The 12,261-nt window shown below is 35.5% G+C and overlaps 1 protein-coding gene across 1 annotated transcript in view; it reads left to right on the plus strand.

The window, feature by feature from the left end:
* Positions 1 to 12,261, plus strand: part of ETFA (electron transfer flavoprotein subunit alpha) — an 85,980-nt gene that overhangs the window by 15,710 nt on the left and 58,009 nt on the right. Inside the window, exons 3-8 of the mRNA XM_082387053.1 lie at positions 780 to 861; positions 955 to 1,037; positions 5,930 to 6,029; positions 7,446 to 7,556; positions 8,209 to 8,310; positions 9,492 to 9,560. Of these exons, the coding sequence (XP_082243179.1) occupies positions 780 to 861; positions 955 to 1,037; positions 5,930 to 6,029; positions 7,446 to 7,556; positions 8,209 to 8,310; positions 9,492 to 9,560 (547 nt within the window). The remainder of the gene's footprint in view (positions 1 to 779; positions 862 to 954; positions 1,038 to 5,929; positions 6,030 to 7,445; positions 7,557 to 8,208; positions 8,311 to 9,491; positions 9,561 to 12,261) is intronic.

Raw genomic sequence — 12,261 nt, forward strand, 5'->3', positions numbered from 1 at the left:
CATAATATGATTACCATGTTTCTCCTAAAGCAGAAACCAGTTATGCTGTAATTAAAGAGATTTAAAAGAAGGAATTCTAATTGCCTTCTGTATACAGGAAGTCTGAGTGGTCAAAAAGCTTTCCCAGAACCCCATCCTGATTCTAAACAGAAGAAATGAGGATTTCAAATACAAAATATTTTGCTTCATCATAGATAAATATATGTCAGTGAGTAGGAACACTCAGTAGTTCACAGTAGACTGTTATATAAGATTTTCTTTATTGCCCAGGTTCACTCACTGATTTTAGAATCAGCAGAAATTATTATTGCCAGATAAAGTGCAGTAGTCTGTATACCAGTGTGGTTAACTCCTGTTCTTTCGCTCTAGGAACCCTGAGTCTGAAGTGTATTGGCTGTGTTGTTATTGTGAGAGAAAGAATCTAACTGTTGCTTCATTTTCACCATTTCTAAAATGATGGATTTACATTTGCACTGAGTGAAAGGAAAGAGCACAATGTACAACTAAATTTGAGTAGACAGCTGTGTTGATTTTGGTTTATCAATTAGTACTTCTCTTTTTCAAGGCAGGAATTTTTGTTTAAGGTCAGTGGACAGTAAGATCAATTGGCTTAAGATTTTCTTTGTTAAATAATTTTTTTATTCCCAAGTAGTCCTTTTTCCCATAAGAACAGTTTTTACAGTTGGCCAGTAAGATTTTATGCTCTATTGATAATTGTAGTGGTGGCTCTATCAGTATTTTTCTGTTAGATGGATAATTAAAAACTCTTTTATTCATAGGTGGCACAAGATCTCTGCAAAGTAGCAGGTGTAGCGAAAGTTCTGGTGGCTCAGCATGATGTGTACAAAGGCCTCCTTCCAGGTGAGTTTTTCCAGTGGAAATAAATAAGTTTATGAATTTATGAAATAAATAAAATACTATGAAATGTGTTTATCAAATGTGTTTAATTCTCAGAGGAACTGACACCATTGATTTTGGCAACTCAGAAGCAGTTTAATTACACACACATCTGTACTGGAGCATCTGCCTTTGGAAAGGTGAGAAGATTGAGACTGTGGAATCTGATGTCACTACTTGGAAGCGTTAGATTTCATTGTGCTGAAAATGTACAACAGACTTTGTTTAGATAGCTAATCCTGGCTTTCAGAATTAATGTGATAGTTTTGCTAAAATTTATTCTTTCAAGATTTTGTTATAATTTCTGTGAAAATGCTATCTCCAGGCTTTCCATTTTGTCAGAGACAACTCTGTTCTTTCAAGATTTTGTCATAATTTATTAGAATGCCACTTCCAGATTTTCAGATTTTGTTATGGAGAAAACTCTATTTAAAAAAAAAAATCATTTTTCTTTAAAAACAATGTTGAACTGTCTCACTGTGTGAATGTCATTTGTATTAGTAACCCATCATAAGAGATGGCTTTGTTTGGGTGACTGATGAATATTTAGAAAGGCCAAATTTATCTACTTGGGGGATTTGGGAAGGGCTGTGTGGTGGCTGAAGGCATCCTTAGGGTAGAGAAAGGTGTAATCTGATCATGTGCATTGTGATATGTCTGAAGAAAGAATGTGCTATGAAATGGGTCGTGGTCTGCATGAAGGTTAAAAAAAAGGGATGGGGAATGTAGGGGGAGCCCAAGAGAAGGAATTTGTCAGTGGGTCTTTCTTGCTCTCCCTGTGACCATGGGTATTATTCTAGCTCCCTTTTCTTTTATCCCATTCTTAATAAGCTGCAGCTTGTAGTTTTTATTTTTACTTTTAAAGTTGGTAAATTAAGTTGTACACAAATACATTCTTATTATAAAAGATGCATACAGTAAAGCAGTATGCAGAGCAAGGTATCACAGTTCCCCTTTCTTATTCCCAACTCTCTTCCCTCTTCCAAAGTACTGGTGTTAACAGTTGTACATTCTTTTAAGCCTTTTCCTATGGATTTTCAAATTATAATAAATGTACAATTTTTTTTTTTTTTTACTTCTAGAATGGGATAGTATAGCATGAATTGTTTTGTGACTGGTGGTTTTCACTTAAGAGTATATCTTGAAAATATTTGCTCATAATGTGTCTGTCTCATTTTTTAAATGGCTGCATAATATTTCATAGTTAGCCAAGGATGGGCAGTTAAGTTGTTTCTAATTTTTTATATTTATAAACTTTGCTGTGAAGAAACGTCCTTGTATATACCTTTGTATACATGGGCTGGTATTTATTTAGAACAGAGTTCTAGAAGTGAAATAGCTGGGTCAAGACTATGTGCTTTTAAAATTTTGATGTATATTGCTAAATTGCTCTCATGAAAGGATGCCTCAGTTTGCACTCCACCAGCTGCATAGCTTGCCAACACTTGCTATTGTACATTTTAACATTTCCCCCCAATCTGATGTGTGAAAAATTATATCTTTAACAATTTTGCATTTCTCTGATTGATAGTGAGATCAAATATCTTTTCATATAGTTATCAGTCATTTAAATTTCTTCTTTGAGTTGTCTTGATTTGACTTTTTTTCCTTTTACATTCACAATTGTAATTGATTTTTAAATATGAGTTTGGGGAATAAGATATAAGCTCTTTCATCAGCTAACCATGTCGAGTGGTAATAGCAGTGAGTTCCCAATACATTGATCTCTTTTCTTGCAAAATGAATAGTGTTTGTGAATATTTATCTGTAGTGCAATACTGCTTCTAGACGTGGATCACTGCAAACGTGTAGGGATCTTGCACTGTCACCCATGTGAATTGCTCCAGTTTGTTTTTAACCTCAGAATTATCACTTTGAATTCATTAAATTTTTTCTTTTAAGATTAGTAGAATTTCTAGGCAATAACAGAATTTGTAATCTACAATGTAAGTACATGAGTTTAATGAATAATTGTTCTTTTACTAATAACAACGTGACAACAATTAGGTTGTCACATTGCAGACTATCATAAGTTTTCCCATTTTTGTGTGGGGTTTAGTAATTGCTAAGTAAGATGGTTCTATATATATGACATATGATATATGACTCCTGAAATCTGTTTTCTGATATGTAAAATGATGCGGTTTGGCCAAGTGACGTCTATGATCTACCAACTAGAAATGTTAAAATGGAATGGGTTTTTTCTATGGCAGGTTTCACGTCCCTTGGAAATGATTAAGTCAGAGGCTTGACATCCAGCTACTGTACTTTGGGTTGTTGTAGATGAGCATTGAACTAGAAGATCTTTATGGACCATTCCATCTCTGAGAGTTTGGTTCTGTGTTGGATGATTTAAACAATTTCCTAAGTCTGAGTTTCTGTGATGACAGTTTACCTCAAAGATTGTTAAACCAAGAAAGGGTGTTTGTTGTATCTGATTAGCTAAATTTTAATACTCTAGCCTTGCTTGCTATGTTGTGACATATGGGAGTTTTGAGAACAAAGGTCACATAATAGTAGCTGGTGCTGCAGCCTCTGAATGGATTTGGAATGAGGAAGAGTCCATCAGATGAAGCTAAACAATTGGCTGTATAAGAGTTCTTCACCAATTGTGTTTTCAAGATACCACACCTTTGTACTGGTATGCTAGAATTTAAAAATCTGTCATCTTTTTGTGCATCAAAAGAACACTCTGTTAGTTATTGCCTCTCCTTCCCTGAAACCATGTGGTTGAGCCTGTTGGATAGTGTAGAAATAGATCTGTTTACCATCCATCCTCTCAGGACATCCAGACAGAAGATCAGACCTGGAAAAACATGTGCCTTTAAGTACTGTGGTAAATTTTTTTTCAAGAAGTGCTAAAATAAAACAAGGTATAATAGAAGTACAAAAGATATTAAATTTCAAGTTTAGAAAGTTCTAAAACTTTAAAAAGAAGCACAGTCTGCATATCATAAAATTTGTAAGAGAATCTGCTCAGCCAGGTAACAATATTCCAGCAGTATTTCCTGAACAATTTAAAGAACGTGGCTCAGGAAAAGAGTTACTTACTGAAGTAGGCTTTAAATGCTGACAAATTTGGTTTGTTTTAAAAGCAGGTGTCTTCTAAACCTCTTATTTATCAAGTTAGAGCTGTGTTTAATGGAATTTTAATTATTTTCCCAAGCCCTTTATTTCCTATGAAATCTTAATTTTTTCTAATTGTGGATTTATAAACTACGGTACTTTTCAGTAGCTCCTTTATCATGGTTGAAAGGGGATTACTATATAACATAGGTAGCAATAGACTGAAAATTAGAAAATCTTTATCGATTTTCAGATGCAACAGGAGGAAATTTGACTCAGGCTTTCAACACTTGTTAGCATCGATTTATGTAGAACTGCTTATTAGATACGAGGCAGAGACACAAGAAGCAGAAGACACACAACCTCTGTTCTCAGGGTGCTTTATAAATTTAGTTGAGGGTCATATAGTATGTATATTAAAAATTATTTTAAACCAAAATACACGTTAGTGCCAATTAAATAGTATAATTGTACATGCATGTGAGAGGATGAAGAATAAAGGAGTGATTAGAGGATAATCCTGAGAGAATTCTTAGAGGAACAGGGGTTTGGGGATGGAGTGAGGAGAGGAACTTGAGTACTGTCATAATGAAAGTTTGCCTGCTAGAGGTGGTATCATGTACTGAGTTTAGGAGATGCCATGGAGTAAGCTCTCTGTAGAAAGTAGTGTAGAATTCACCTTTTCTATTTATGTGATAAAAGCAACACTTCACTTTTAAAATTACACTTAGATGGTGTCATCATCTAAGAGAACCTCTGAGTCTAGAAAGCATGGATATGCATTCTTCACTAACTGATTCTGTTTTAGAGCCTGAGAGTCAGAGAAATTTAGACTAGAAGCATAGAGATTCTCTTCCTCTCACTGTGAGGTGAAGTAACTAAGGCCTGGTAATACTGTGGCTTGCCCAGTGGTCCCTGCTAGTGGGAGCAAAGTTACCACATGTATCTATTCCAGAGATGTTATATGCATATACAAGGAAAAGCACATACATTAATTTTTGTTGAGATATATATGTGTGTGTATATATATATATAGAGAGAGAGAGAGAGGCATTGTGCTTTACTTTTCTCATTTTTTAAAATTATATGGATGAACTATAATTTATAAACCTATCCCCTATTGATGGTCACTTAGGTTAGTTTTGATCTTTTTAAATGCAACCTCACTTTTTGTTGTTGTTTTTTTTTTTTTTAGAATTTTGGTAGGAACTTTATAAACTTATTTATTTATTTATTTTTGCTGTGTTCGGTCTTCATTTCTGTGCGAGGGCTTTCTCTAGTTGTGGCAAGCGGGGGCCACTCTTCATCGTGGTGCGCGGGCCTCTCACCATCGTGGCCTCTCTTGTCGCGGAGCACAGGCTCCAGACGTGCAGGCTCAGTAGTTGTGGCTCGCGGGCCCAGTTGCTCCGCGGCATGTGGGATCTTCCCAGACCAGGGCTCGAACCCGTGTCCCCTGCATTGGCAGGTGGATTCTCAACCACTGCGCCACCAGGGAAGCCCACAGCATCACTTTTTAAAAAGGTGAAAATGTCTGCTTTGAAATTTTTTCTTTCATGTATATTAAATAAACATATACAAGTATGTTCTTTCTCAGTATTTGAGAATTTTACTACTACTCTAAATATTTTTCTATATTATCTAAATTCAGTAGTCTGTAACTGTCATACTTCATAAATGATGATCATTAAAGCAAGTATCGTATCTCATAACTCAACCCACTGAGTTACGGTAGTTTATCGCTTTAAAACTCTTAATGTAGTTAGAGTAATCGTTGACTCTTACTTATGCTCAAAGACTATCCAAAAAGTTGTGCTTGAAATTGTGGTATGTCTAAAGATGCATGTGAAATATAAAATATTCAAGTTAAAATTTCTACAGAATTTCCATTTAGAGAATGTTATTGCTGATACTTTATAGCCATCCATCAGCATGTATGTGTGTAACTCACTACTTATTTTGCTTTTAGAACCTTTTGCCCAGAATAGCAGCCAAACTTGATGTTGCCCCTATTTCTGACATCATTGCAATCAAATCACCTGACACATTTGTGAGAACCATTTATGCAGGTAAGTACCCAATGAAAATAATTAATCAGTATGTTAAATTTTTGAAAACTTTAAAAGCAGAGATTAATCTTGAAGATAGGATTTTGAAATATGGACCATCTTAAAGATTTCTGAGGAAAATCTTAGTCTTAGAATTGCCGCTGGACCATGACATGACATTCTCCCTGGTAAATCTGGAACACACTTCTTTCCTTCCTGATCATTCAGTGTACAGAGTGAGATTTTTCCAGTGATCAATAAAAAGTAGATTTACTATTTAGTATATTTTGTAAGTGGCACCTGGAAAAGAAAATTTTCTATTTTTTTAAAGTAGTATTTTTTTTTAAGCACGATATTATTTGTATATGAAAGAATCCTTTTTTTAAAAAAATTTTTATTTTATTTATTTATGGCTGTGTTGGGTCTTCGTTTCTGTACGAGGGCTTTCTCTAGTTGTGGCAAGCGGGGGCCACTCTTCATCGCGGTGCGCGGGCCTCTCACTATCGCGGCCTTTCTTCTTGCGGAGCACAGGCTCCAGATGCGCAGGCTCAGGGGCCCAGTTGCTCCGCGGCATGTGGGATCTTCCCAGACCAGGGCTCGAACCTGTGTCCTCTGCATTGGCAGGCAGATTCTCAACCACTGTGCCACCAGGGAAGCCCTTCTTTTTTTTTAACATCTTCATTGTAAAGTAGTATTTTCAGTCTTCTTTGCTGCTTCTACTTCATTTCCGTCTGCATTACGATATTCATTTTGGTATCTCTTTAGTTGATCTTTTGCTAAGCACGCTGGTCTCTAGTGGGGCTGGAGGAGGCAGTGAACTCTGTTCTTTCTGATGGAAGTTGTGTGTTTCAGTATAAATGGGCAATTCTCAAATCAGATCTTTCATTGTTAGTAGTGTTTAAAGGGAAATATTTGGTCATAGTTTAGGTCACTCTTAATGTGATTGCTAATCCATAAGAAATGTTTCAAATCCTTTAAAAGTCTTGATGCATCACACTTCCTGTCCTTTATGCCTGATCATGTTTTCACTTATTTTCCTCTCTTAGCAAGGCATAGTAGCTTCCTTCTTATTAAGTTGTTGCAGCTCATGTTGTTGAGTTACTGATTATGTTGTTTTTGGAGAAGGAAGCTTTTGTTTATATTTCTTTTAGGAAGAGTGTACCTGATTAGTGTGACTGCCTTTTCCAGTTTGTTTCTTCCTCGCAGTTCAGCACTTGTTCTATTTTTAAAGACATCCAAGGTTATACAGAGAGCCACTGATAACGTTTCTTCAGTGTTACAGTCTTTTATCCTATACTTAGTAAAGGTAGAAAACAAGTAACTGGTCTACAGTTATTTCTTCCTTCTCTTTGTGAAGTAAATTCTGAACCTGAAAGGAATATTTGGGAGGTTTTTTGCCTTTCATGGTGGTTTTTAAGAAATAAATGTGTATTTCAGGAAATGCTTTATGTACAGTGAAGTGTGATGAGAAAGTGAAGGTGTTTTCTGTCCGGGGAACATCTTTTGAAGCTGCAGCAACAAGTGGAGGTAGTGCCAGCTCAGAAGAGGGTGAGTGTTCATTTTTATTTGTTTGTATTTATTTCAGTTTTTTATTTTTTAGCTCAGAGATTATATTAGAGTAAGAGAAGGCTTCTAGTTAAATTTCTAATGCAGAGCATTTGAGAGCTCAATCTAAATGTTATTCCCAAGTTTATACAAAAATAAGAAATATTTATATCATTTTTGGTCCTCGGATATTTGCTTTGGTGTACATCAAAGGGGTAGGAGAGAGGGGGGTGCATTAAGATTAATCCGTTATGTTGATGTAAAGATTTTTTACTCCCCTCTCACTGTTGCCTGTTATAATAGAGATTCAGTATAATGGAATAATGTAATAATAGTAAACTTACGGAAGGTGTTATACTTTAACATATACAATATCTTATTGAACCCCATAGAGAGAGGCTTATTCCAGTTTTATAGCTAGACTCAGAGTTAAATGACTTCTCAAAAGTCATACAGCTAATGAGGTGAAGGCTGGAATCTAGTTGTCTTTCATAAAATCAGAGAGAGTGAAATTAGTGGCATAAAAAATTCACAGTAACTAACAAAGTTAAATTTCCTGGAATTAATTCTTTGTGTATTTCTCTTAAAAAATTATTTTTTACTGTGGAACTTGAACTCATGCTCTGTGTTTTGTTATATGTATCAATATATGTAGCATCAAGTGCTTCCCCAGTGGGGATATCAGAATGGCTTGACCAGAAATTAACAAAAAGCGATCGACCAGAGCTAACAGGCGCCAAAGTGGTGGTATCTGGTGGTAAGTGGAATATTGTAATTTATTAATTTTAAAAAATGATGTAAACTTAAAATACTTTGCTTTTATTAGTACTCATTTTAGAGGAGCACAAGTGTTTTTTCAAATGTAAGAAGTAGGTAAGTTGCGAGTATTAGTCCCATTTTACCGATTAGGAAAATGAAATCATGAGTTTAATACACAGTTTGGACTTTCTGTTGCAAATCTGTGTCATTGGCACCAGGGGGAGCATGGTACAAATCTCAACTCCATAGCTTTGTCTTTTTGACTGACTTCTGTGTTATTCAGAAGAGTATGGTTGACTTCTGAAATCACAGAAAGAACTGGTTGGAGTCTCAGGGCTGTGTTGTATGATTCCCACCCTTCACTCTACTTTGAAAGACCTCCAGTGCAGTCCAGGTCTCTATGGATAACTCTTTGAAAGTTTTTTCGCATTTAGTATCGAAGCTGTTAATATTGCACAAGACTTGCTTCTTTTTGTATGTCATGTTTCTTACTTAAAAAAAAAAAAAAAAAGACCAAGAAACAAACAAAAAGACCCACATTTTATAGCCTGCTGGCTTTTAAAAAAAATAACTGCTGTGATTTAAAAATCTTCCCAAACTAAACATCAAATGAAATAATTAAGCTTCCAAACAGCCTCCTATTGCAAGTGGCATTGAGAAGAAATAATTTAATATTTAAAAAAAGGTATATCTGACTAGTTTATTCACTTATTTTTTTAAGAAATGTTTATTGGGTATATGTTCTCTGCCAGGCCCATTGCAAAGTGCTGAAGAAACAAAGAGGAAAAGGCAGATTGTTCTTGCTCTTAAGGAGTTGAAAGTCTAGTGGAATGACTTCCATGAAAATAATAACTTCTTTCAGTTGTTCAGCTAAGTATTGTTAAATATAGCAGTGACCAAGATAGGTAAGGATCTTGTATTGAAAGAGTTTTTCTTCTAGTGGGGAAGACTGATTTTAAAGACTGATTATACCATTAGTTAACCAGTTAGTTAATTACAGTAGTGTTGAATGCTTTATAAGAGAAGTACAGGAGTATCATTGGAGAACTCAGGAAAGGCTTTATAGAGGAGATAGCAGTTGTGTAATATGAAGATTCACTCATGTATACGAAGTTCAAAATTTTTATGGAATGGAGTTCATATTTGCTCAATTTTTTTTTCTTCATCTTTTTAAATGAGGTCGGGGTTTGAAGAGTGGAGAGAACTTTAAATTGTTGTACGATTTGGCAGATCAACTACATGCTGCAGGTAAAGTTACTTTCCTTAGTAGAAAAATGTTCCCATTTCATTGGAGATATTTTTTCTTCATTATTTCTTTTGTATATAAGTCATTCAAAGCTGCAGATTTTTTGCTTTCTCTGGTTTTCAACTTTTCTCTCTGAAACAGTTTTTCTTAGTCTCCAAGTAAATGGTGTAGCGTTCAGTGAAGAGAGGTTGTCCATGTTCTTTTTTATTATTTATATGACACTCTTAACATTTGCCACGTTTTAGTAGTTTTTTCCATTAAAAAAAATTAAATGTCAGCTTCATTGCCTACTTCAGATTCAGGAATGCCTTATTTTTCCCTTTATTGGTAGTCTAACATAAATCTCTCATACAAGTAGAAATTAACATTTAACATTATTTTTTAAATTTATAGGGAAGAGAGATCTTGTTATTAAAAGTATATTGAGAATGGAATGATGTTTTTTGAAAAATCAGAAAACTAAAAAATTTTAGTTTTTAATTATACAACCATTACATGAATATATTCTTCTTTTTATAAAAATATCTGTTTTGTTCTTCCCCTTTTGAGAGTTTTGTGTATAACTTTCTAAGCTTTTCCTGTGCTTTTATATTACCTAATATGTGTACCCATAGAAACAGTTATGGTTTTGTCTGAATAAAGGCAGGATATTGACTCTTTATAATCAGATGGTGCTATTTGACTGAGGATATTTCATTCATTCATTCACTGAACAAATATTTATCAAGTGTCCGCCATATGACGGCACTATTTTAGGAGCTAAGCGAAAGCAATGAACAAAATAAGTGAAATTATTCTCTCACAGCTCAAGAGGCCACAGGTGTGTTGACATCAAGGTGTTGGCAGAGCCACACTCCCTCTGGGGGTGAATCTGTTTGTTTCCAGTTACCAGAGGCTGCCTTGGCATTCCTGGGCTTATGGCCGCATCACTCCAGTTTCTGCCTCTGTCCTCATATTACTTTCTTCTCTCTGTATCTGTTTCATATCTCCTTCTGTGTCCCTCTTACAAGGATACTGTGATGACATTTAGAACCCACCTAGATAATTCAGGATAAGTGCCTTCTCCCAAGATCCTTAATTTTTTATCATATCTGCTGTCATACAGGTAATATTCACAGGTCCTGGATATTAGAAAGTGAATATATCTTTGGAGAGGCCATTTTTCTGCCTACCACAGACAGTAAACGCAATAAATTAGTAAATAATATAGTGTGTTAGAGGGTAGTAAATGCTATGAAAATAATAGAACAGGAAAAGGAGAAGGAGGAGGATTGGAGGGGGAGGATTGCACGTTTAAATAAGCTGGTCAGAGTATGCCTTAATGAGGAGACATCCGAATAAAGGTTTGAAGAAGGTAAGGAAGCAAGCCATGAGGAAATCTGAGAGAGAGTGTTTCAGGTAGAGGGACCAGTAAAGTGCAAAGGGCTTTTTGCTAAGGCAGGAATGTGTCTGGCCTCCGTGATGAATAACAAGGAGGCCAGTGTGGCTGGAATGAAAAGTGCAGAAAGGGAGAGTGGTAAGAGATAAGATTGGAAGTGATAGACCAGATCACATAAGGCTTCTAGGCCTTCGTAAGGAGATTGGTTTTCTCTGAGTGAAGTGGGGAACCATTGAGCAAAAGAGTCGCATGATCTGACACATATTAAAAGCATCAGTCTGGCTACAGTTTTGAGAATAGACTATAGGGTGATAAGTGCAGTAACAGGGAGATCAATTAGAAGACTGTTTCAGTCATTCAGGTGAGAGATGCTCATGGTTTGGACCAGGTTAGTAGCTGTACATGTGGGGAGAAATAGTTTTGGGATATATATTTGAAGGTAGAACCATTGGGATTTCCTGATAGATTGAATGTAGATTATGAGGAAAAGTTTTTATCTGGCAGCTGGTAGGATCGAGTTGCCATTAGCTGAGATGGGGACTACCCCAGGTGGCACAGTTTCCAAGGGTAGACCAGGAGTTCAGTTTTGGGCATGCATTCAGGCCACCATATGTGCAGGTTCTGCATCCATGGATTCAACCAACCATGGATCAAAAATATTCGGGGGGAAGAAGTTCCAGAAAGTTCCAAAAAACAATATTAATTTGCCTTGCACTGGCAGCTGTTTACATAACATTTACATTGTATTTATAATTATTTACATAGCATTTACATTATTCAGTATTATAAGTAATTTAGAGATGATTTAAAGTATAGGCATTACACTTTGCAGATATTACATTTTTTACAGATTGAAGGTTTGTGGCAACCCTGCTTTGAGCAAGCCTATTGGTGCCATTTTTCCAGCAGCATTTGATCACTTAATGTCTCTTGTGTCACATTTCGTAATATTTCAAACTTTTTCATTACTGTTATATTTGTTACGATATGTGATCAGTGACCTTTGATGTTACTATTGCAAAAAGGCTATGACTTGCTGAAGGCTCAGATGATGATTAACATTTTTTAGCAGTAAAGTATTTTTAAATTAAGGTACGTACATTGTTTTGTTAGACATAATGCTATTGCACATTTAATAGACTACAGTATAGTATAAACATAACCTTTATATGCAAAAAAAGCCACGTAACTTGCTTTATTGTGGTGGTTTGGAACCGAACCAGCAACATCTCTGAGGTATGCCTGTATACAGGAGGGAGTGCATAGGTTATATGCAGATATATGCCATTTTATTGTATATAAGGGATTTGAGCATCCTTGGATTT

The sequence above is a fragment of the Balaenoptera borealis genome (assembly GCF_965194805.1).
Source record: "Balaenoptera borealis genome assembly, chromosome: 3".
Lineage (NCBI taxonomy): Eukaryota > Metazoa > Chordata > Mammalia > Artiodactyla > Balaenopteridae > Balaenoptera > Balaenoptera borealis.